Source organism: Sus scrofa, chromosome 4 (genome assembly GCF_000003025.6).
Source record: "Sus scrofa isolate TJ Tabasco breed Duroc chromosome 4, Sscrofa11.1, whole genome shotgun sequence".
In the NCBI taxonomy this organism is placed as follows: Eukaryota; Metazoa; Chordata; class Mammalia; order Artiodactyla; family Suidae; genus Sus; species Sus scrofa.
In genome coordinates this window covers 50,322,425-50,348,583 of record NC_010446.5, presented here as the reverse complement: position 1 = coordinate 50,348,583, position 26,159 = coordinate 50,322,425, and the positions used below count along the sequence as shown (strand labels likewise).

Below are 26,159 nucleotides of genomic sequence, written 5' to 3'. Positions count from 1 at the left end.
GCATTGTCACTGCAGTGGCTTGGGTTGCTGCTGCCACACAGCTTTAGTCTCTAGCCCCGGAACTTCTGCATGTCATGGGTGGAGCCAAAAATCCAATGGAATTTCACACACACACAAATCTCATCACTAGAAAAAAATGGTTAATTATGTATGGAGGCAGATATTAACTAGACTTTTTTTTTTTTTTTTTTTTTTTTTTTTTTTTTTTTTTTTTGTCTTTCTGCTATTTCTTGGGCCGCTCCCACGGCATATGGAGGTTCCCAGGCTAGGGGTCGAATCGGAGCTGTAGCCACTGGCCTACCTCAGAGCCACAGCAACGCAGGATCTGAGCCACGTCTGCAAACTACACCACAGCTCACAGCAACGCCGGATCATTAACCCACTGTGCAAGGGCAGGGACCGAACCCACAACCTCATGGTTCCCAGTCGGATTCGTTAACCACTGCACCACGACGGGAACTCCGATATTAACTAGACTTATTTTGGTCATCACTTCACAATATAATATATACAAATACAAATACTGTATCATGTCATACACCTGAAATTAATGTCAATTATCTCTCAATTTAAAAATAAATTTTAAAATTATATGGAACAATAAAAGACCCAGAATTGCTGCAGCAATCCTGAGGGAAAAAAAAACAAGCAGAAGGCATGACTTTCACAGACTTATTACAGATTTATTATTCTCACAGACAATATTACAAAGCTACAGTAATCAAAACAGTGTGGTACTGGTACAAAAACAGACATACAAATCAATGGAACAGAATATAGAGCCTAGAAATAAACCCAGACACCTAAGGTCAATTAATCTTCAACAAAGGAGCCAAGAATATAAAACAGGAAAAAGACAGTCACTTCTGGTGGTGCTGGGAAAACTGGGAAGCTGCATGTAGATCAATGAAACTACAACACACCCTCACACCAAGCACAAAAATAAACTCAAAATGGCTTAAAAACTGAAACATAAGTCAAGACACCATAAAACTCCTAGAAGAGAACATAGGCAAAACATTCTCTGACATCAACTGTACAAATGTTTCCTTAGGTCAGTCTCCAAAGGCAATAGAAACAAAAACAAAAATAAACCAATGGGACCTAATCAAACTTACAAGCTTTTGAACAGCAAAGGAAACCATAAGAGAAATGAAAAGAAAACCTACAGAATGGGAGAAAATAGTTGCGAACAATGCAACCAACAAGGGCATCTCCAACATATACAAAATTACCCACACAACTCAACAGCAGGGAAAAACAAAACAAAAACTGAATAATGGGCAGAAGACCTAAATAGACATTTCTCCAAAGAAGATAGACAGATGGCCAGCAGGCACAGGAAAAAATGCTCAACATTACCAATTATTACAGAAAGGCAAATCAAAACTACAATGAGGAGTCCTATGTGGTTCAGCGGGTTAGGAACCTGACCAGTATCCATGAGGATATGGGTCTGATCCCTGCCCTCGCTCAGTGGGTTAAGGATCCAGCAGTGCAGCAAGCTGTGCTGCAGGCTGCAGATGCAGCTTGGATCTGGTGTTGCTGTGGCTGTGGTGTAGGCTGGCAGTTCCAATTCGATCCTTAGCCCAGGAACTTCCACATGCTTTACATGCAGCCCTAAAACGAAAAAAGAAACTACAATGAGGTACCACTTCACACTGGTCAGAATGGCCATCATTAATAAATCCACAAATAACAAGTACTGGAGAAGGTGTGGAGAAAAGGGAACCCTCCTACACTGTTGGTGGGAATGAAACTTGATAAAACCACTATGGAAGACAGTATGAAAGATTCCTCAGAAAACTAATTATAGAACTACCATATGATCCAGTGATCCCACAACTAGGCATATATCCAGACAAAAGTTTCATTCAAAAATATGCACCCCTACGCTCAAAGCAGCACTATTCACAATACCTAAGACATGGAAACAACCTAAATGTCCATTGACAAATGAATGGATTAAAAAGATACGGAACATATATACAATGGAATACTGCTCAGCCATAAAAAAGAATGAAATGCCATTTACAGCAACATGGATGCAAATAAAGATTCTTAAACTAAATGAACTAAGTCAGAAGAGAAAGACAAACACCATGTGATATGCAATTTAAAATATGGCACAAGTGAACATATCTACAGAACAGAAACAGACTCACAGACAAGGAGAACAGACTTGTAACTCTCAAGGGGGAAAGGGGAAGGAGTGGGATGGAGTGGTAGTTTGGGATTAGTAGATGTAAACTATTACATTTAGACTAGATAAGCAATGATGTCCTGCTATATAGCACAGAGAACTATATCCAATCACTTATGACAGAACATGATGGAAAATAATATAAGAAAAAGAATGTGTATATATATATATTGATATATATATAAATCACTGGGTCACTCTGCTGTACATCAGAAATAGAACATTGTAAATCAACTATATTTTAATAAAAAATGTTTAATAAACTGAAAAAAATGGGCCCCAATGAGCCTTGCTTTCTAATATTCACTACCCTTAATTGTAACAGGCTGAACTTACTGACTCCCTTGGAAGAAAGAGAATATGCAGAAGTGAAAATGGAGTATTGGCTATTATTACCTAAATTATATCACATGCACGGATGCTCCATCTCACCTTTCAACCCCCTTTCAGAGATTAAACAAACCAAGGCCTAGGAATAGTCTAACAGACATGCCAGGAGCTCCCCTTGTGACTCATTGGGTTAATAACCCAACACAGTATCCCTGAGGATTCAGGTTCTATCCCTGGCCTTGCTCAGCAAGATAAGGATCTGGCTTTGCCACAGTGCAGTGTAGGTTACAGATGCAACTCAGATCCAGCATTGCTGTGGCTGTGGCATAAACTGGAGGCTGCACCTTCAATTCAACCCCTACTCCTAACCCAGGAATTTCCATATAACACAGGTACCGGAAGTAAAAAAAGAGAAATGCCAAAACTAGGATGACAATCCAACACCCCAACATACTTCCTTAACATTATGCAAATAAAATAAACTCAAACATAATTTTTAAAAGGAAATAATATAAAATCTTTCTGAATCCTAGAAATTTTCAAAAACCAAAACACCACAAACTTTTCAGAGTGCTGTTACTGTATACTGTATACGGCAATCATCAAAAACGAAAATTATCTCACAGGGGTCAAAGACCTTCCCTCCTACTGCTCTCTCCGTATTTGCACAGAAAAGATAAAGAGCAGAGTCTCCGGGTAGATGAGAGAGCTCCTCCTCCTCCGACCCCAGTTTTCAGAGAGGAAAAGGAGCCTTGCGAAAGGGAGAGGACTAGTCCGTCGCTTTCACCGGGGGCGTTCCTGGCACATCTGGCCCAAGTTCCTTCAGTTCCTAAGGTGAGGCCAGGCCACCAAGCCTGAAGAAGGAAGGGGCTGCCGGAGTCCAGCCGGTAGGGGAGGGAAGTGAGAGCCAGGACTGCGAGGGTACCTCAGAGCCGCGGAGTGGCCAAGGAACGCACCGCCCACGGCTGCCAGCAGCACCCGTCGGGAGCCGAAGTGCCCGCGCGGAGCTCCGTCCCAAAGGGAGCGAGCGCCAGAGTCGTAAGGTTAGCGCCATGATCTAAAAACCAGAGGCCTGACCCTTCACCCCCTGGGCTCGCTACCCAGCCGGGCGGAGATAAAGGAGTCACAGTCCTTCCCGAGAAAGCCCCACCGACTTCCGGGGCGGTGCCTCTTTAGCGCAGCAGCTTCCGGTCCACGGGTCTGGCGGGGGAGGGAAATAGACCGATTGGGTGGGACTTAGCGGCCGAGGGGACTGAGGTGGTAAGCGCCCTTCTGGCCGCTGGTTTATTGGCGCTCCTTGTGCAGACTGGGTCTCTTGGTTTTGGCAGGAGAGATCGCCAGAACAGACTTGAAAGCTGGGAAATAGGCCAGAGGATTTACGTATGCAAGAAAATAATGATTTGTTATTCTCTGCTGCCTTCAAAGATGAGCATTTTGGTGTGTTTTTTAGGAAATAATGCTTGGAAGTAGTAAACTGCTCCACCTAAAGAAGGAAATAGAAGAGACTGAGAGACTGGGGGGGGGGGAAGGGGAGTTTCCCAGGGAGGAGAGAGATGCCAGAAATGAACACAGAACCTGAAGCCCATGCTGGTCTAGTAAGAAAGCCTAGGGAGAGGAGGCCTCTGGACAGGAAGTTGACGCCTTGCTATGCTATGGCAAGTGTGAAATAAAACCCTTAGTTTCCCCTCAAAATATTAAGTAAGGTCGATATTACTTCTCACTGGCTTGGAATTGTTGTAGAGGGAATAAACAGGTTTTGAATCCTGCTTCAGAGTTGATGTTGGTGAAAACCCAAGCTGCAAACCTACTATATGGAATATATGGGGAAAAATTATGGGCAGTAAAGGAAGATATTGTTTTTTTAAATTAGGTTGCACTTATATAGTACTTTTAATACTACATAGTGAGTTAACACACACATTTCATTTGAACTTCCCAACTACCTTGTTAAGTAACTGGGGTCCCAAGTTAATAAACTCGTGAACTATAGCTCAAAGAGATTTATTAGCCCAGGACTCATAGCTCATAGGTGTTGGTAGAGTAGAATCCATATCTTCTAACTCCAAGTCCAGTGCTTCTATATGATTTCCTTTATGGTTTATCACAGGATACGGAATATAGTTCCCTGTGCTATACAGTAGGACCTTGTTGTTTATCCATCCTATATATAATAGTTTGTATCTGCTAACCCCAAACTTCCACTCCCAATCCTTCCCTCTCAAGCCACCCCCCAACCTTAGCAACCAGAATTCTATTCTCTATATCTGTAAGTCTCTGTTTCATAGATATGTTTATTTGTGTCATATTTTAGATTCCACATATAAGTGATACCATATGGTATTTGTCTTTCTCTAACTTCACTTACTATAGTAGTCCCTAGGTTCATCTACATTGATGCAAATGGCATAATTTCATTCTTTTTTTTGGCTGGTAATATTCCATTTTGTACATATACTAAATCTTCTTTATCCACTCATCTGTTAGTGGACATTTAGGTTGTGTCCATGTCTTGACTCTTGTAGATAATGCTGCTATGAACATAGGGTGAATGTATATTTTTAAGCTATACTTTTGTCTGGGTATATGTCCATTAGTGAGATTGTTGGACCATATAGAAACTCTGCTTTTAGTTTTTTGAGGGACCTCTGTACTGGTTTCCATAGTGGCTCCACCAATTTACATTCCAATTTACAGTGTAGGAGGATTTCCTTTTCTCCACACTCCCTCCAACCTTTGCTATTTGTAGACTTTTTTTTTTTTTTTGGTCTTTTTAGGGCTGCACTCATGGCATATGGAAGGTTCCAGGCTTGGGTCGAATCAGAGCTGTAGCTGCTGGCCTCCACCACAGCCACAGCAATATGGGATCTGAGCTGCATCTGTGACCTACAGCCCAGCTTATGGCAATGCCAGATCTTTTGGTGGCCAGGGATTAGACCCACGTCTTTCTGGATCCTAGTTGGGTTTGCTAATGCTAAGCCACGATGGGAACTCCTTTTATTGATGGCCATTCTGGCCTGTGCAAGGTAGGACCTCATTGTAGTTTTGATTTGCATTTCTCTAATAATCAGAAATGATGAGCATCTTTTCATGTGCCTATTGACCATCTGTATGTCTTCTTTGGACAAATGTCTAGTTTAGTCTTCTGTCCATTCTTCCATTGGGTTGTTGTTTTTTGTTGTTGTTATTGAGTTGCACCAGCTGTTTGTATATTTTGGAAATTAAGCCCTTATGCGTCACATTGTTTGGACATATTTTCTCCAAGTCCATATTGTCTATTCATTTTGTTTATGGTTTCATTTGCTGTGCCAAAGCTTATGTTTCATTAGGTGCCATTTGTTTATTTTCGCTTTTCTTTCTGTTCCCTACATTTTTTTTTTTACATATTCCACTGATAGCTTTCTCAATATTACCAAATAATATGTTTATACCACTGGATGCATCCATAATCCTGAAACTGATTTTGGGATATTTCAGCCCAAATAAAATTTTAATTAAATTTTTCGCTTTGAAAAACAAATGTAGATCCCTAGAAAAATTGTAGGAAATCCCACAGATCTTTCACCCAGACCCATCCATTATTAAGATTTTGTCACATTTACTTTATCTTTCTTTACATATATTACATATAACATGCATTTTTTTTCTTTTTCTTTTCTTTTCTTTTCTTTTCTTTTTTCTTTTTAGGGCCACATCTGCAGCATGTGGAAGTTCCCAGGCTAGGGGTCAAATCAGAGCTGCAGCTGCTGGCCTACACCACAGCCACAGCAGTGTGGGATCCAAGCCACAGCAGTGTGGGATCCACAGCTCATGGCAATGCTGGATCCTTAACCCAAGGAGCCATGCCAGGCATTGAACCTGTGTCCTCATGGATACTGGTCAGATTTGTGTTCACTGCACTGCAAAGGGAACTCCCGCATGCTTTATTCCTGTTATTATTTTCCATTGTTGAACTTTTTTGAGAGTAGATTACAGAGATCATGACTCTTCATGCCTAGAATCAGAGATATTCTCTTGTGCAGTTCCAGTACAATTTTCAAATTCAGGAAATTGTAATTGTCAGAATACTATTATTTAATAAACATATGTTGCTTATTTCTCTAGTGCTATATAGCAACTATTTTTTTTTCCACCTCTCATCAAATTCTGATTATATGTTGCCTATAATTGTCATGTTTCTTTTGTCTCTTTCAGTCTGTAATATTTCTCTCTCAGCTCCAGGCACACTATCTTTTCTTGTGCCCCAGGGAGCCTCAAAATTTCCTATGTGATATTCTTTCTGTCAAGATTCCTTTCCTTTCACTACCTTGGCGCCCTACTCTTTCCCCCTATTTCGCTCCACTCTTCCTTACCTTGCTAACTCCTATTCCTCTTTCAGCTCTCAGCACAAATGTTACTTCCTTAGAGAAACTTTTCTTGATTCCCTTTAATATGTTTTCATTTCCTTTATGACTCTAAGCATGTTTTATAATTTCATTTTTGTGTTTGTGATTATTTGTCAATCTAGAGTATGTTTTAGAGACACAGTTGATGAGAATTAGTAATGAGTGCCTTCACTGTACTGCAAACTCAAGGTCATGTCCAATTTTTGTCTATTACAGGAACTGACACAATGTTTTCATTCGTTAAACTTTTTTTTTTTTTTTTTTTTAGCTGCACTCCCAATATGCAGACGTTCTCTGGGCCAGGGATCGAACCTCTGCCACAGGGTTCTGAGCTATAACAATGACAGTGCTGGATCCTTTACCTGCTGAGCCACCAGGGAATGCCTTACAGATATTTTTTTTGCTTATCTGTAATATACCTGGATGAATGTGATGACTAATTCCTTCTAGATGTGAATGAATAATTCCTAGTGGAGTATATATTCCAGTTGGGGAAAGATAGTAAGCAAGATCAATGATGTAATATATCATAAAATATATAATAGATGATAAATAAATGCTGAAAAGGAAGATAAAGTAGGAAGGGGTAGAGAGTATATTTCTGTGTAAACATTACAGTTTTAAATAGGATGGTGGCCACGGAAGAACTCACTGGTGGGAAAGAGGGAATGAGCCATGAAGATGTCTGAGGTCGGAGCATATCATGCAGAGGGAAATGGAAGTGCAAAGGGCTGAACAGGGAAGGCAACTGGCATTTTCACTGAATATAAGTCCATTTTAGACGGAATGAGTAAAGAGGAGAGTATTAAGAGATCTGGTCAAAGAGGAGATAGGAACTGAGATAATGCAGGACCTTGTAAGGTCAGCAATTGTAAGGACTTTGTTTTTTGTTTTTGTTTCTCCTTTGTATGATTGTTGTGATAGTCTAATTTACATTTTAGTTAGATCCTTCTGACAGTTTTGAAAATAGTCTGAAAGGGAACTGGTAGGGAAGCAGTTACTAAGATAATACAGTAATCTAGAAAGAAATAATGGTGACTTGGACTAGATTGACTAAATCTAGTCAGAATTCAGATTTTTTTTTTTCTTTTTATAGCTGCACCTGGGCATATGGAAGTTCCCGGGGCAGGGGCTGAATCAGAGCTGTGGCTAAGGCGTATGCCATATCTTGTGGTGATGTAGGATCCTTAATCCACTGAGCAAGGCCAAGGATTGAACCTGTACCCTCACAGAGACAAATCAGGTTCTTAACCCGATGAACCACAGTAGGAATGCCAGAATCCACATGTATTTTGAAGGTTGAGTTGACAGGATTCCTCAACAGACCCAAACAGATGGGGGACAGGGTGTGAGAGAGGCAAAGATGTCGTCAGGTGTTTTGGTCCAGACAACAAGAGGAAGCTGTGCCATTACATGAGATAGAGAAGACTGTGAGAGATACAGACTGTGGGAGAGCTTATTTGTACATTTAAATTTTAAATGCTTCCTAGACATTGGTGGTAGCCAGCCTTCAAGATGGCCCTCAATGATTCCTACCTCTTGAATTTACTTTCACATTAGATAAGGCTGGTCTATTTGACTAAGAGAATACTGCAAAGGTGATGGTGTATGATTTCTCATATACCTAAATCATAAAACTTGTTGAGCTTCTGCCTTAATCTCTTGGATTGTTTTGCCTGCGGAAGCCAGCAACCATGCCATTAGATTACTCAAGCAACCCTACTGAAAGGCCCAGGTTGGAGAGAAATTGAGATCTTCCACCAACAAAGAACACTACTATTACATGTGAATTGGCCACCTTGAAAGTTCTCCAGCCCCATAAGATAACTGCAACCCTGCCTAACATCTGGCTGCAACTCTCATGAGACAGGATGAGCCAGAACCACCCAGCTAAATCACTCTGAAATTCCTGAAACATGGAAGCTATATAATAAATGACTTCTTTAGTGGCTATATATAAATAAGCCACCAAATTTGGTATAATCTATTATGGAGTCTTAGATAACCAATACAAATCTCAAGTAGGGAGTTGGAATCTAGAGTCAGGATTTAGAAGTCTCCTAGCCTTCAGCATATAGATGGATTTCAAAGCTGTAAGGCTCGATGAGGTAACCAAAGATGTAGAGTAGTTCTTGCTGTGGCATAGTGGGTTAAGAATCCAGCTTCAGCAGCTTGGGTCACTGTGGAGGTGTGTGTTCCATCCCCAACCTGGTCCAGTGCACTGGGTTAAAGGGTCTGGTATTGCTATAGCGGTAGGGTACATTGCAGCTGTGGCTGGTATTCAGTCTCTGGCCTGGGAACTTCTATATTGCTGCACCAGCCATAAAAATAGTGAAAAATAAAAATAATGAAAAAAATGAAAAATCATTAATTTTAGCATCCATTTAAATCTCCACCAGGTGTTGAGTCCTAGGCTTCCTTTTTCTTTGTTTCTAGAAACTTGTTATGTCTAACACATAGTAGAAATTCAATACGTGTTAAGTGGGTAAATGAATAAGAACAACAGTAGAATGGAATTTAGACTATAGTTTGAGGAGAATGAATAAGTACATTGAATAACTATGGCTCTGTGTGTTTAAAGGAGAGTTTGCTTATTAGATACTAAAAATACAAAACCATTTCATCGTTTCTACCCCTTATTTATTTATTTCCTTTTGTCTTTTTAGGGCTGAACCCGAGGCATATTGAGGCTCCCAGGCTAGGGGTCCAATCAGAGCTGTAGCTGCCAGCCTATGACAGAGCCACAGCAATGCCAGATCCAAGCTGCGTCTGCAACCTACACCACAGCTCATGGCAATGCCAGATCCGTAACCCACTGAGCAAGGCCAGGGATCGAACACACAACCTCATGGTTCCTAGTCAGATTCGTTTCTGCTGCACCATAATGGGAACTCCTTCTACTCCTTATTTTTTTAAAAAAATTTATTTTTTTTTTCCACTGTACAACATGGGGACCAAGTTACACATACATGTATACATACTTTTTCCTCCCATTGTTGTGTTGCGATGTAAATATCTAGACATAGTTCTCAATGCTACACAACAGGATCTCATTGTAAATCCATTCCAAGAGCAATAGTTTGCATCCATTAACCCCAAGCTCCCAAACCCTCCCACTACCTCCCTCTCCCCATGGCAGCCACAAATCTATTCTCCAAGTCCATGATTTTCTTTTCTATGAAAAGGTTCATTTGTGCTGTATATTAGATTCTAGTTATAAGTGATATCGTATGGTATTTGTCTGTCTCTTTCTGACTTAATTCACTCAGGATGAGAGTCTCTAGTTCCATCCATGTTGCTGCAGATGGCATTATGTTGTTCTTTTTTATAGCTGAGTAGTATTCCATGGTATATATATACCACATCTTCCTAATCCAGTCATCTGTCAATGGACATTTTGGTTGTTTCCATGTCTTGGCTACTGTGAATAGTGCTGCAATGAATGTGCGGGTGCATGTGTTTTTTTAAGGAAAGTTTTGTCTGGATGTATGCCTAAGAGTGGGATTGCTGGGTCATATGGTAGTTCTGTGTATAGTTTTCTAAGGTACCTCCATACTGTTCTCCTAGTGGTTGTACCAGCTTACATTCCCACCAACAGTTCAGGAGGGTTCCCTTTTCTCCACACCCTCTCCAGCACTTGTTATTTGTGGACTTATTAATGATAGCCATTCTGACTGGTGTGAGGTGGTATCCCGTGGTAGTTTTGATTTGCATTTCTCTAAAATCAGGGATATTGAGCATTTTTTCATGTGCTTGTTGGCCGTCTGTATGTCTTCCTTGGATAACGGTCTACTCAGGTCTTTTGCCATTTTTCCGTTGGGTCGTTGGTACTCCTTATTTTAATGAAGATAAAAGTCACGAAATTTAGGTATTGATACTACGTATTCTGGAAATTTCAAAACTTGCAACTAAATTAATAGTGCCTGAGGACCTTTGTTTTTATGTAAAAATCGAATAAAAATTTAAAAGGTTGTTTTTAAAAGCCTTTATTAAAAAAAACTAAAACACTCTCTTTCCTCCCCACTATGTTCCAACCACAAAGGCCTTGTTTCTGTTCCTGCAATTTGCTAAGACAATTCCTGCCTTTGTCCCTGATATCACCCCTCTGCCTTCAGATCTTTGCATGACTGGCTCTTTCCTATTTTTCAGGTCTCACATAAAATATCACCATCTTAGAGAAAACTTTCCTGTCTGAGTAGGTCCCTCTTATCCCCAAGTCCCTTTCTATCACATTACCCTGCATTACTTTTCTCATGATACTGTTGAACAGTAACCAATATCAAGGCTCAAATGAACAAAGAGCTTAATCAATATCAAGGCTCAAATGAACAAAGAGTCTTAAGAATTGCAATTTGGGGAGTTCCCTGGTGGCTCAATGGGTTAAGGATCCCATGTTATCACTGCTTTTGCTCTGGTTACTGCTGTGGCCATGGTTTTTATCTCTGGCCCAGGAACTTCTGTACACTGAGGCTGTGGCAAAAAAAAAAAAAAAAAAAAAAAAAAAAAAAAAAAAAAAAGAATTGCACTTGGGAGACATAGATTTGAGTAAAACCAGGAGAGTGTTTCTGGGAAAAGAGTCAGGGACTTACAAAGCAGTTGTTAAAGTTGTCTGGTAAGAATTAAGGTTAACTCTGATGCAGTAAAGGAGATATTTGTCCTTAATGAATAGCCTATCACAAGCGTCCGATAAGTATCTTGGGTTTCTGGAACATTTAGCAGAAGTTCTAGATGTTCATATTAATTCCATCTGAGTGGAGGTGGGCATAAGTCACACTTCCCCAATGAACTCCTCCTGGCTTCATTTTAGAGAACTCTCTTAACAACACAGACTCTACTTTGATTTTCCTTTCACCATATGTATGGCTAGCTGAAATAATTTTAGTTCATTTTTCGTAACTTATTTGTTTTCTCTTTAGGATAGAAGCTTCTGTCTGTTAGTTTATCAGAAGTCTCTATAAAACAATGCTTGGCACATAATAGGCACCCAGGAGGTAATGAATAAATAAATGAATGAATCCTTGCTTGCATGGATAAAACTATTTTTAAATGTTTACTGTTGCTGTCCATGTGTGTGGATTGGAAAGAAGAATTTTCTGGATTCAAAGCAAGGCGAAGAAAAGACAAGTTTGCTGAGGTGAGAGATATTAATACAGTGGGCCAATTACCTTATAATCAGGGAGAACCCTACAGAGAAAGAAGAGTTTGAGAGACAATGCAAGTGCAGGGGGATGATTTCCTGGTCAACAGGGAGAGCTGACCCTGGCTGAGTGGTCATCTCTATTTTTATAACCCAGGGAGAAAGAAGAGGGCTTGGGATACCCTGCTGATCTGCTGATTGGTTCAGGAAAGAGGGGTCTTATGATACACTTGCTGGTTGGTTGGGACATATAAGGCTTCTATAGGGGTGGCGTGAGGAGTGGGCCACATATCTTTCCTAGTAGAGGGCAGGAAGGAGTAGGCAGGTTGCTCAAGATGAGGGAAGGGCATTAAAATGAGCTGAGTGGGGCAATGGTAAGGGTCTGGTAATTCTTGTCTTGGCCAGAGGCTTTGAGTTCCATCTCCTTGAAGAGGCCTTGAAGCCCAACATTTACTTTGCTTTCTGGGTGGTGGTGGTGGTGGGGGGGGGGTTAAAAGAAAAGTTTGGCTTAAAAAGTTTGTATTTCATTTGTTTCATTTTTTTCTGTCTTCTATAATTAAAATTTGCCCATTTAAAATTTTTGAATGTCAGGTTTGTGGCAAATAATTTTCCCAACGTGTTTGCCTACTGATTTTGTCCCCTTTTTTTGTAGACAGAAGTTCAAATTTCAAGCAAATATAGCAATATTTTCCACAGTAGTTTGTTTAGTCTCAGGCAGCATAAAGTCGCGGTCAATTCCAGCACTTTGAGGTTACTCTGATATCTGTGACTTTGGGCAAATAGACTAATTACTTAGCTATCAAATTTCTAGTTAATCGTATTTTTCTTATTTGTGAAATGAGGATAATGGCACTAAATACGTCACGAAATTGTGAGGATTAAATGAAATTCAGAATATCAAATGACTCGGATGGTGTGCTCATTGAAAGCTCTCTAAGTAAGAACGGTTAGGAGTTAGCATTTCACGACTGTCTTAATGATGCTGAATCTTTCCTGGTTCACGTAGTGGTTTAAATTTTCTCAAATATAAATTTATTTTGGTGCACCAAATAATTTATTTAAACGCCTGGAGTCATCTTGGGGGTTTTGGATAAGCAAGCTATTTCTCCTAAAATAACCTTGAAGAATCAACAGGTAGGGAACACATCAGTGCCTCAGGGCTCCGGGCAGGCCGCGGCCGGGATGGGCGGGGCGGCCTTAGCCTCGCCCCGCCTCGCCCCTCCGCCGGATCCGCCCAGGGTTCTGTGAATACCCGGCTGGCTGGGAGACTCCTCGACTCTGCCTCCTGGTCTCCACTCTGGTGCGACTTCCACTCCTGAGACCGAAAAGTGAGTGCAGACTTCTCTCTGCTTCGGGTCCGATGAGTCAGGGTTCCTACAACTTCCCGGATCCCTTGGGGGAGAAGGAGAGTTTGGATCGCGAGAATACGGCCCCCAGGCTCCACGCGGCTGGGCCCACCCGGCCCTAGCGCTGGAAGTGCATCCTGGACTCCGCGCGGCCGGGAATTAGCCAGGACACGCGAGGCCTCTGGAGCCTCTGGACGTGAGGTCGGCAGCCAGGCCCGGGGTTGGCCAGCGCCTCGGGAAGGAGCCAGAGACCTGGCCTCAGCTTTGGGCTGCGAAGCGCCTCCAGGGCCTTGCGATCGTGCACCTACCTGGGTGGGCGGTGCCTGGGATCCTCCAGCCTCCCCCGGTGGGGTTTCGGGCCTACAGCCCAGGGGAGGGTGACCCGCCCCGCAATCGCTGCTGCGTCTATCCCTGAGAGGGACTGGCGCACGCCCAGCTCTGCGCCGAGCGACTGCGGAGAGAAAAGGGGCGCGCTTCAGAGTAGCCAATGGTTCCAGGGAAAGCTGCTAGGTAGGTGGGGTGGGCAAAGGTAACTCGATTTTGGTGTAAAGCAGGGGGTTGGGAGATGGTGTATCTTAGGGGCTCCGATTCTGGCTCCAGCTTCGAAATTCTTCCGTCTAGTGTTTTGCGCTCACTGCAGCCAGCCGAGTGAAGGAAGTGCGGTTACATCAGTTTTGCGTTGCCGGAACTTATCTCTGGGACACCGAGTAAACCCACCGCGGACGTTGCACTTGATGATGGTCCACAATTTTTCCTAATCCTTCCTTAGTGTTGTCTTTTCGTGGCTACCTCTATAGCTGATAATCAAATAGAAGGACAGGCAGGAATGAGTGTAGCGAGTATTGCAAACACTGCTAGACATTTTTTATATGTTAGCTCATTTAGTGCTCACAACTACCAACTTAAGTGGTATTGCTATTCCGTGTCATACTCGAGGAAACTCAGATTGACTAATTTACCAGATAGCCCAAGTGCTAAGTGGTAGTATTAGGGCTGAAATTCAGGTCTGTGTGATTTCTGAGCACGGACGATATGGTTTAAAGAACATTATTAATCTCTGGGATAAGATGGAAACGTAGGTTTGAAATCTGTACTTTGAAATTTGTTGGCTGTATGACCTTGGGCAGATGACTTAACCTTTTAGGGCCATATGTAGAATGGAGATAAAATACCTCCTATGTCATAAGGTTGTTATGAAGATTAAATAAGATCATTTTTGGAATACACTTAGTGAAGTGTCTGGCACATAGTAGCGAGCTATATATAGCTACATATATCTTGCTGTTGTCATTAATTGGGGACAGCAAACTCCAGCTCTTAGTGCTGCCAGCCAGAGCCACTTGTGTAGGCTTAGAGCATAGACCTACCTAGAGGTAGGGGCAGGTAGAAAAGGATGAAAGAAAGGAGAACTGAGAATAGGTGACATGTGTGATGGCAATATCTCTGGTACCCAGGGCCACTTTTTTGCCTTTGTGAGAACTTTTTATTTTATTTTGCTTTTTAGGGCTGCACCCAAGACATATGGAGGTTCCCAGGCTAGGGGTCTAACTGGAGCTACAGCTGCTGGCCTACACCATAGCCACAGCAACCCTGGATCCTTAACCCACTGAGCGAGACCAGGGGTCAAACCCACAGCCTCATGGTTCCTAGTCATATTCGTTTCTGCTGCGCCACGATGAGAACTCCTGTGAGAACTTTTTAAAGGCAGTTCTTTTTAGCTGATGAATTGGAAAGATTCAACCCACTCTTAGCTAAAAATATATGGAGATAGGAAAGTGTCTGGGACTGGACCATGCTGAAGCTCTCTGCCTGTAAGAGGGAGCCACATTTCAGCACTTCACAGCTCTCAGCACAATGCCTGAACAACCCACAGTCAAGTGTATGGTTCTCTTTCAGGGTTTCTTCTCTCAGATTGAGCTCCTGAAGAAAGGAGAAGGAAAGGCGATTACAGGATGGGGCACACAAAATATTTCTTTGCCTTTTAAGAATTGCTTAATGACTGGACACTTCTCCTAATTTTACCTATAGCTGAGAACACTTTGTAGAGAATGATCTTCATTTCCACATAAATTTAGGCAACCTATGTATTACATACTTTTATATACTCTTTACAATGCTAATCACTATTGCCCCGAGTATTTTCTTTGTAGCATGGGTTCAGATACCCAATTCATACTGTACCCCAGCTCCTGTCAATTCTTGGTATAGCTTTAGATGTAGTGTTCCTTGCCCTCTTTTTTGATTGCTTTGCTTTTTTCCTACTATTGTTAGAGTTTTCTCTTTCAAAACTTCCTTCACTCAGTGATTTATTATGCTAGAAAATATGCTCTGTTATGCTGTTAGCAAAACCAAAAAAAGTATAATGAGAAATATGATTAAATAGCATTTGACCTTCAAAGATTTGTAATTAGCCACCACTGCTCATCAAAAGTGTGATCTTTTAGGTGGGTCTTTTAGCAAGGATTAATACTGCTTTCATTGGTGGCACCCAACAAGTTTGAAGAGTCCAAACTTGGTCATTCCGTTCATGTACCCACTACTACCTTCACCCTATAGCCAAGCTTCCTTCCCACCAATATTTTCCCTTCATTGTCTTTTTATTTATTTTTTGTTTTAAGCACTGCACGCCAGCATATGCAAGTTCCCAGGCTAGGGGTCAAACCAGAGCCGCAGCTGCTGGTCTACGCCACAGCCACAGCAACTCGGGATCTGAGCCGCATCTTCGACCTATACCACAGCTCAGGCAGTGCTAGATCCCTAACCCACTGAGCAGGTCAGGGATTGAACCCTCATTCTCATGGATAGGGTTGAAGGAAGTTGGATTCTTAACCTCCTGCTCTACAATGGGAACTCCCTCCCTTCATGTTCTTAATGTCCAAACAATTAGGTAGAATATTTAGTAGATGATTTATTGAAAGATTAGCTAAGAATAAGATTTAATTAGCACCTAAAAGTAAAGTATCATAGGTTTAACTTAACTACATAAGTTTCTATTATGATAATCAAAAGCAATCATTATATGTAATTTTCATGTATTTATTTAACTCAAGTATAATCAACCTACAATACTATGTTAGTTCTAGGTGCAACAGTGATTTGATATATCTATACATTACATTACAAAATGATCACCACTATGTATACATTTTGATAAGATTATGTTAACTACATTTAAGCCAACTATGTTTGTTTACATGTATTTGAGGAAGCTGAGGTGGGGGAGGGTATGGGATTCTTTTGAAGTGGTTATTTATTCTTTTAATATATAAGAGTTTATGAGCATGCAATCATAATTTTAAAAACATTAAAATTTGTCAATGTAATAGTCAAATTTATCAGCATGAATTAGATACTAACAGTTTCTCCATGAAAACTAAAAGGAAGTACTACATATTTATTTTAGCAAATAATTTTGAAATGTCCTCTTATCAAGTGGATGTATTATGTCTGGTTCCTGTGAAAATTACCAAAGCAACAGTGTGGTTGCAATATGCATCATCATCAGGCTACTTCAGTATTTGGTTTTACCATGCTTCTAGACGTAAAGTGAAAGATAGTACATGTTAAAATAGATATCTGCCACCTTAAGGAGAAACTTGCCTGCTTCCCCACCTTTTTTCTTGGTATTTGGGCTACTTTATACAAATACACAACTTAAATACCTATGACACTCTCTGTGTAAGTCATAAACAGCTATTAGATTTAACTTTTTTTTTTCAGCAGAAAGCAAATATGTAAATTACGTCGTAAGAGCAAAGGGTTTCTTTAGAGATTCTGCATTCCCAGTTCAAGGGAAGAACACCCCTTCAATGATCCATGCAGAAAGCTAACCCAAACCATCCAGCTCTCCAACAAGTCATTTTACCATCAGAGCCTTTATGACACAGCTTCATCTCTCACTGCTTGTTAGATACAATCTAACTTATCCATACCACAAATTTAAGCTTTTTTTCTTTCCTAGAAACACTTAATGGTAAAACCAATGTATAATCTACTTAGGGGTCAGGATTTTTATAAAAAGAAGGGTCATCTAAGAAAGTATTTCTTGGAGTTTCTGTTGTGGCTCAGTGGGTTAAGAACTGCACTAGTATCCATGAGGATGTCAGTTCGATCCCTGGCCTTGCTCAGTGGGTTAAGCATCTTTTGTTGCCACAAGTCATGGTTGCAGATGTAGCTTGGATCCCAAGCGGCTGTGGCAGCTGCAGCACCAATTAGACCCCTAGCCTGGGAACTTCCATATGCTACAGGCGCAGCCCTAAAAACCAAACCAAAGCAAACCAAACCAGTATTTCTTAGAGTTCCTGCTGTGGCACAGTGGGTTCAGAATTGGACTGCAGCGGCTGGGGTTGCTGCAGAGGCAGGGTTTTATTGCGGCCTGGTGCAGTGTAGCTCAGATTCAGTCTCTTTCCCTGGAACTTCCATATGTAGAGGATGCAGCCATAAAAAAACCAACCAAATAAAAAGTATTTCTCAATAGTATTGTCAAAATAAGTTGATAAATATCTAAAAGTGCACCCTACCTTCAATACTTCTTGCTCCCCTTCTGTGCTTTTTTTCTTTTTAGCATATACCGTCACCTGGCATACTATATATTTTTTTATTGTTTATATCTCCACAGTGTAGCCCTATGAGGGCAGGGATATTTGTGTGTTTTGTTCACACCTTAGAACAGTGTCTGACACACAGTAGGTATTCTATAAATATTTGTTGAATGAGTGTTGAGTGAATGAATTATACTATTAAACTGATCATGATTGGGAAGCATAAAGTGGATTGCCAGCTGAAATGTATGTGCTAAACAACCATAAAATGAATACTCTAAAATCAGGAAATGTATAAATATCTCAATAGTGCTTTCTCAACATACAAACTTTTTTTTTCTTTTAATTACCGCATGCATATTAGTTTATTGAATCATCACAGCAAGTATGCCCACCTTACAGATAAGAAAACTAAGGTACAGAGATATAAAGTGTCTAAGGTCTTACAAATGGTGACTCAAGGACTCAAATCTAGGAATTTGGTTGTAAAAGTTCATACTCTTATCTACCATTCTATACTGACAGAGGAATAACGGAAATGATGCGTAAAATTACCTAGAGTACCAAAATATGTCTGTGCTAGTTTATTGAGCTATACGTAATTACACACACACAATTACACACACACAATTATTCTGTGCAGGGAGCTAAGACAAACTGCAGAAATCAAGCATGCATGGGATGTAGTGAACAAAGTGAGAGGCGCCTGGTATTACAGATAGAGTTAGACCACCCATGATCCACCATGTTCTGAGCTACATGATCTTGGGGAAGTTAACCTTTCCGGGTCTATTGGTCATCTTTCAAACAGAGAAAATAAATTTCATTATACAAAGTTTCTGCCAGGGTAAAATATGTGTAAAGTATATATGCATATATAAAATATTTAGCACCATAACAACACATTGGGCCTCTTTAGTGGATGAGAGCCTATAATCTTGCCCCTGATCTTTTTTTTTAATACTCAATGAATTTATTACATTTGTAGTTGTGCAATGATCATCACAATCCAATTTTATAGGATTTCCATCCCACAACCCCAGTGCATTCCCCCACCCGCCAAATTGTCTCCTTTGGAGACCATAAGGTTTTCAAAGTCTGTGAGTCAGTATCTGTTGTGCAAAGTTCATTCTGTCCTTTTTTCAGATTCCACATGTCAGTGATAGCATTTGATGTTGGTGTCTCATTATATGGCTGACTTCACTTAGCATGATAATTTCTATGTTCATCCATGTTGCTAAAAATGCCGGTATTTCGTTCCTTTTAATGGCTGAGTAATATTCCATTGTGTATGTGTACCACATCTTCTTAATCCACTCCTCTGTCAATGGACATTTAGGTTGTTTCCATGTCTTGGCTATTGAAATTAGTGCTGCAATGAACATTGGAGTACATGTGTCTTCATGAGTCATGGTTTTCTCTGGATAGATGCCCAGGAGTGGAATTGCTGGATCAAATGGTAGTTCTTTTTTTAGGTTTCTGAAGAATCTCCATACTGTTTTCCACAGTGGTTGCACCAATTTACATTCCCACCAACAGTGTAATAAGGTTCCTTTATCTCCACACCCTCTCCAGAACTTATTGTTTGTAGACTTTTTGATGATGGCCATCCTGGCTGGTGTAAGGTGGGACCTCATAGTGGTTTTGATTTGCATCTCTAATAATGAGTGATGTTGAACATCTTTTCATGTGTTTTTTGGCCATCTGTATCAACATACAAACTTTTAAGCCTTGTTAGGACAAATGAAGATTTTAGACCTTGTAGTTTTTGCAGCTTTAAGCAGAAGGAATTTTCATGTCATTGCTCACCATGGATTAGAGAGGAACATATAGTGTTAAAATGCGAAACACCTGTCTTGCCCAATTAGATAGTGTAAGTGCCCAGCTAAGAAGTTCCTGTCGTGGCTCAGTGGTTAATGAATCTGACTAGCATCTTTGAGGTCATGGTTTCAATCCCTGACCTTGCTCAGTGGGTTAAGGATCTGGCATTGCTGGGATGTAGGTCACAGACTTGGTTTGTATCTCACGTTGCTGTTGCTGTGGCTGTGGCTGTGGCTGTGGTGTGGGCCATTGGCTACATCTTCGATTGTAGGGCAGATGAGAAGGGCAGGTGAGAAGTTCTGATTGCTGGCCCAACATCTGAGAGTTTTGGCCCAACATTTGAGAGATTGCAAAGGCATGGTGTTCCTAAAATACTCTGAGGGACTTCGGTCTCAGCAGGTTGCTGTGCTTAAATGTAATATTCAACTACATGCTTCACAGCTGGCCAGCAGCTTTACTGGGTCTTTATAATTAGAAAGAAATTTCAATTGAGCATCCTGGAATTTTCTTCTAGGGGATGCAACTCTGACTTTTATCAAGGCAATTTTTGGTAAAAGGTGATTCACTTAGTAGGTAAGGCATGTACCCTGTGGCTAACTTTGCCAACCGCATGTTTCATAAGGTGAGGCAATACTGAGATGTTGTCACTTCTTCTGACTTTTATTAACACTTTACCGATCATACCTATGATGAACCATTCATTTGATAGACTTGAAACTATAATCTGTTACATTTCTAAAATGTATATATAGCAGCCAAAGGATTAGTAAAGCAGTATACCCTGAAATACATGTTAAGTAAGCACTGTAGCCTACTGTGATCTATATCGACCTATATTGAATAGGGCAATATAGCTTAGGAATTTTCTAGAAAAACCAATGAAGGGCCCTTAGTTGATGACTTACTTTATCTTTTTTTTTCTTTTTTCTTTTTTTTTTTTTTAGGGCCTCAGCATATGGAGGTTCTCAGACTAGGGGTCTAATCGGAGCTGTAGCTGCAGACCTACACCACAGCCACAGCAACTTGGGATCCTAGCCGCATCTGTGACCTACACTACAGCTCACAGCAACGCGAGATCCTTAACCCACTGAGCCAGGCCAGGGACTCAAACTGCATCCTCATGGATGCTAGTCAAATTTGTTTCGCTGAGCCACAACGAGAACTCCTGATAACTCACTTTGTAGCAATAAGGACAAGAAAACTACATTTACTTCTTGTATTTAAAGAAAGAGTGGAGGAGTTCCCCTCGTGGCTCAATGGTTAACGAACCTGAACCATGACGTTGCCGATTTGATCCCTGGCCTTGATCAGTGGGTTAAGGATCCAGCGTTGCTGTGAGCTGTGGTGTAGGTTGCAGACGCAGCTCAGATCCCGTGTTGCTGTGTCTCTGGCATAGGCCAGTGGCTGCAGCTCCAATTACACCCCTAGCCTGGGAACCTTCATGTGCCACGGGAGCGGCCCTAGAAAAAGGCGAAAAGACAAAAAAAAAAAAAAAAAAAAAAAAAAAAAAAAGAGAAAGAAAGAGTGGGAATTCTTGCCAGGGCTCAGTGGGTTAAGAATCCAACTGAAGCTCCTTGGGTCAGATGTTCGGGTTCAATCACTGGCCTTGCTCAGTGGGCTAAAGGATCCTTCCTTCCTTCATCTGCAGCATAAGTTTCAGCTGTAGCTCAGATTCAGTCCCTGGCCTGGGAACTTCCATATGCTGTGGGTGTGGCCATTAAAAAAAAAGAAAAAGAGTGATCAACTGTCAACACTTTCCTGTTAACTCCTTCAACTCTGCATGTTTAGGTATCAACAATAGTATCTATTTAGATTTCATTCAGGATAATTGAAGAATATGGAAATTCATTAAAAAATAGTGGAAAAAAAATCCTCTTTTGTTGCTGTGATAGGAGCTGAAAATTTAATAAGGTGAGATTCTGTGGATTGTGGTAAAACTCACTTCCTTATTATGCTGTGTGTACCTAGTAACCTGGGTCCTCTGTTTTGTTTGTCGATGTGCATTATTTTTTCAAATCATCTTGGGGTGGGGAATTGAATAACAATAATAAGATAATCTCAAGTGGGAAAGTATTTGAATATATTTTTTTTTCAGATACAGCTTTTTGATAATGGGAGATGGAGGCTGGGTTTGGAAAATTTTATCCTTTTCCTTTCATTTCTCTCTTTGGGTCTTATAAATTCCCCCCTCCCCTTTAAAATCTTTTTTTTTTTTTCCTACTACTCTTTTAGTACTGTATTCACTGTAATTAAATTAGAGTCATAGAATATTAACTGGAAGAAGCTTTAGAAGTTAAAGTAATTGGCTCAAACTCTTAGATTTAATAATTGAAAAAACAGAGTAGAGAAGCTGCAGGTCTTGCTCATCTGTAGTGTGACTAACAGAACTGCAGTCCAATTTTTCTGACTCCTGAGCCAGTGAATGACCCTTCCTGTTGGTCCCTTTTGCATTTTGAAAAGAAAACATGCCTTTTTCTCTTTTTTTGTGCTCTAGTACTTGACCTAATTCCCTACCCGCATTGCTAATATCCCATGCAGGGATTCTTTTTTTTTAGAAAATGTGGGCATCACTGTTTTCTGAATACTGGACAAGCAGAGTGTCATTTTCTTTTCTTTTTTTTTTTTGTCTTTCTGCCTGTTCTAGTGTCGCTCCCATGGCATATGGAGGTTCTCAGGGTCCAATTGAAGCTCTTGCTGCCAGCCTGCCAGAGCCACAGCAACTGGGGATCCGAGCCACATCTGTGACCCACACCACAGCTAACGGCAACTCCGGATCTTAACCCACTGAGCAAGGCCAGGGATCGAACCCGCAACCCCATGGCTCCCAGTCAGATTCGTTAACCACTGTGCCACGGCGGGAATTCCAGAGTGTCATTTCTTTATCGTAAGTTTTTTCTTTTCCTTTTTTCTTTTTGGCCACCCCTGCAGCCTGTGGAAGTTTTGGGGCCAGATATCACACCTGTGCCACAGCAGCAACCCAACCAGTTTCAGTGACAACACTGGATCCTTAACCCACTTAGCTACAAGGGAGCTCCTGTTGTAAGTTTTTTAATTTCAGCGTCTTGGATATTAAGTGGAGTGTTTTCCTGAGGATTAGTTTTGCTGCCTCAAGATGGTCCAGCAGTGCCCACAGGGAACACTGAGATTCTGTGATCCCCAAGTAGATCTGTGTGTGTGGAGATTCTCTAGCAAGGAGAATGATACTTTCTTAGCCTTATTTATAGTCTAATGGGCCATATTGAAGAGGAACTGCTATGAAATATAAACCTTTCAACTCTTCCCACTCCTTTGGCAAGCTACTATTATTCTGGTTACTTTTGTTTAAGAAAGATAGTAATAGTTATAGTAAAATATTAATCTCGTAATTTTTTTTTTTCATGCTGGATTTGCAGCATGTGGAAGTTCTGGGGCCAAAATTGAGCCTGCTCCACAGCAGTGACAATGCGGGATTTTTAACCTGCTGTGCCACCAGGGAACTTCTAATCTTGTAATTTTTAAGATCCTATTCATTAAGTTGTGTAAATCTGAATATTATATTTGATGCTAACTAAAAGTCATAAGGAAATTAATTAGAGAATATTGCTGTTATATGAAGTAAAGATTAATTAGAGGCCTTAGGGCATTCTGGCATGAGGGCAAAAAAATCCGGGTTCTTGCCCTGGCCTTGCCTCTTTATTAGCTTGTTTCTCTTGGGTAAGTAATTTAACCTTTTTGGAAAAATTCATTTTTTAAAAAATAGACACTATGCATTGTTGTTTTGAAAATTAACAATGTGCTGAAAATCATCAACATATTCTGGGGCAATCCAGATATTTCTATGCTTACTATTATAGTACAGCCTCTGACATATTGACTGCTTACTATATAGTAGTAATCTTTGTCCTGGCTAATTTACTAGGGCTTTTTGTTTTTTGTTTGTTTGTGGTTTTTGTTTTTTGTAAAGAACAGTATTAATATATTATTTGGAAACACTTTGAAAATTAAAAAAAAAATTTTATCCAGATTCTCCAGATTATCCAAATTATTCAGGTATATGGAATTATTAACTATCTTTCCTTTCCCCCTTTCTTCCATTTCTCCCCTCCCCCACCCTCTACCTTAAATTTAAGGGGGGGAAAATCCAGTAGCCAGTAACAACTTAAGTACAAATCCTTTTATTGTGGAATATGGGTTTAATGCTCACTTTCTGAGGATTAAAAACCTCTGAGTCATTTCCTTGCTCTCTATCACCACGCAGTTTTATATTGTCACATATTATTTCTATGTATACACAGATGGCTAGGTATTTTTCTTTTTTCTTTTCCTTTCTTTTGGCATCCCCCCCCCCTGCATTTAGAATGCTTAGAAGATATTTGGTGTTGAACATTTGGATCATCTGCTACACTTATAATGAGCTCCAAGGTCTTCTACTGTTGTATCATGCTTCCCCCCTACAGTCCCCTTTAGCATAGTAGAGGGTATACAGTAACCTCTTAATATATACACCTATTGGTTTGAGTTGGGGCTTCCAAGTAGTATAGCAGCTCTTGGATGTACTGCCATATTACCCTTTTCCCACTTTTTGGAGAGGAATGCCTATCATGGTTCTGAGTCACACGATTTGAGAAATACTGTGTAGGTGTGTCCTGCTGATGTTACTGGGCCACATTCCAGCTGCCCCAAGGTAACCCCAGCTTGCTTTCAGTGGAGGTCATGAAAGATACTCTATGGATAGAAGTTAGTGAGTCATGATATTAGAACCAGGATGAACCTTTGAGATCTTTTTAATATTGCCAATCTTTTCATTTTGTAGCTAAAGACTGAAGTTTCCCACCCAGTTGTTTTAGAGCAAATAATGAATCATTGTCACTGGAAACTGGTCCCCATGAAGTGACTATGCAGTAAGTAACTCAGAAATAAATTAGAGGATTTAGGAAAATTAGCACTTATCTATAGTCAGGCTGACTACTTTGGAAAATTCCTTTTAGGTATAAAAAGATTCTTTTATTATTATTCCAGGAAGCTCTTCATAAATAAGGATAAAAAAAGGTGCTTTGTGTCTTACTTTTTAATAATAAGCCATCAATTCTGAGATAATCAGTTAAAATATTAATTAAACAGTAATTACTACCATTCACAGTGTGTCTAATATATGCTGAGTGTGCTTCTAACCTACGGTTGTCAGAGGTAGCTGTTTGGGCACCCTGGGGCAGATGTAGACAGAGCCATGAATTCTAAGTGTAGTTGATTGGACCAGGGTGCACCTTGGGCAGCTAAGTATGATTTTTTTTTTTTAAATCAGAAGTGATAAAGTCATGATGTAAACTGAAGGAAGATGGCAATGGGAATACCCATTAGGAGATTATTACAGGAGGCAGGTGAGAGCAATGGACCATCTGAAGTAGTTGTGACTGTGATGTATAGAGAAGGTTCTGCACCCCCACAGTGGAGAATTTTAAGGTTGTAGTGGGCAGAATATGCTATACTGAATAGATATAAGGAGTGGGTCTAAGGGAGGATGGGAAGAGAGGAAGCAGACAAGACTTGAAGATTTTGAGCTAAGGCATGGGAATAACCAACCATATGCCTTAAATTTCACACATCAGGCTCCATTTCAAATATTAGCTCTTAATTTTCAGTTCCTTTGAATTATCTGTGTTATGTAATGTTGATCCAGGAAAAGTAGGGTGACTGGGAGAGTGGTTGACCTGCTTAGTATTGCTAGAGGTCATTTGTGCTTAGAAACCAATGATTCTCCAGTAAGTATTCTGCACAGTAGAGAGCTGTTGTCTAATCCTAGGGGTTATTTCAGCCTTTTCTCTCTATCATCCTGTTCTTTGGGGAGTGAAATACACAGAATCACTCTTTAGTTGCACGTGCATTCCCCTGCCTGGCCACTCACCCCAGCCAAATCTCTTATTTTCCATACTAGGTGGTACAAAACATTTATTTTCTTTTATCATAAAAGAATACTCATTGCTGTTTAAAAAATTATATATCCTGTGCTGGATAATTACTTAGAAAGCAAATGAAAAGAACATCTTCATCAATGTGGCTGTTAAGAAGGTTTCAGGGAGTTCTTGTGGCTTAGTGGGTTATGAACCTGACTAGTATCCATGAGGATGCAGGTTTGATCGCTGGCATCACTCAGTGGGTTAAGGATCCAGTATTGCTGTGAGCTGTGGTGTAGGTCACAGACTTCGCTTGGATCCTGAGTTGCTGTGTCTGTGGCATAGGCCAGCAGCTGCAGCTCCGACTGGACCCTTACCCTGGGAACTTCCATATGTCAAGCAACAAACAAACAAAAAACGTTTCAGACCTGAGAGTATGTAATTTCTTTGATTTGCCATTCAGTCATAATGGTTTTCTTAGATAAAAATGATGCTGCAATTAGAGTCATTTTTAGGGGTGGGGTAATGT

General features: G+C 40.6%; 2 protein-coding genes and 1 long non-coding RNA gene across 18 annotated transcripts in view; 1 reads left to right on the top strand and 2 right to left on the bottom strand.

The window, feature by feature from the left end:
• Positions 1-3,698, bottom strand: part of RMDN1 (regulator of microtubule dynamics 1) — a 41,302-nt gene extending 37,604 nt beyond the window's left edge. For 3 of the 7 annotated variants that reach the window (XR_001308147.2, XR_001308148.2, XM_013996637.2), the window contains exon 1: positions 3,459-3,696. Coding sequence is in view for 4 of the 7 variants with exons in the window: in XM_013996637.2 (XP_013852091.1) it covers positions 3,459-3,587 (129 nt within the window). In the remaining 3 variants the exon portion in view is untranslated. Of the gene's footprint in view, positions 1-3,157; positions 3,292-3,458 lie in introns of those variants that run through there. The other 4 variants (XM_021089160.1, XM_021089161.1, XM_005662992.3 and 1 more) reach the window with 4 other exon arrangements.
• Positions 3,184-26,159, top strand: part of CPNE3 (copine 3) — a 69,071-nt gene continuing 46,095 nt past the window's right edge. For 2 of the 10 annotated variants that reach the window (XM_021089151.1, XM_021089152.1), the window contains exon 1: positions 13,097-13,380. Coding sequence is in view for 1 of the 10 variants with exons in the window: in XM_021089150.1 (XP_020944809.1) it covers positions 11,942-12,049 (108 nt within the window). In the remaining 9 variants the exon portion in view is untranslated. The other 8 variants (XM_021089154.1, XM_021089157.1, XM_021089155.1 and 5 more) reach the window with 8 other exon arrangements.
• Positions 13,088-16,109, bottom strand: LOC102163680. The gene is made up of 2 exons (XR_302924.3): positions 13,707-16,109; positions 13,088-13,444 (listed from the first exon to the last, which is right to left on the bottom strand). It is a non-coding gene; the product is annotated as an uncharacterized LOC102163680 (long non-coding RNA).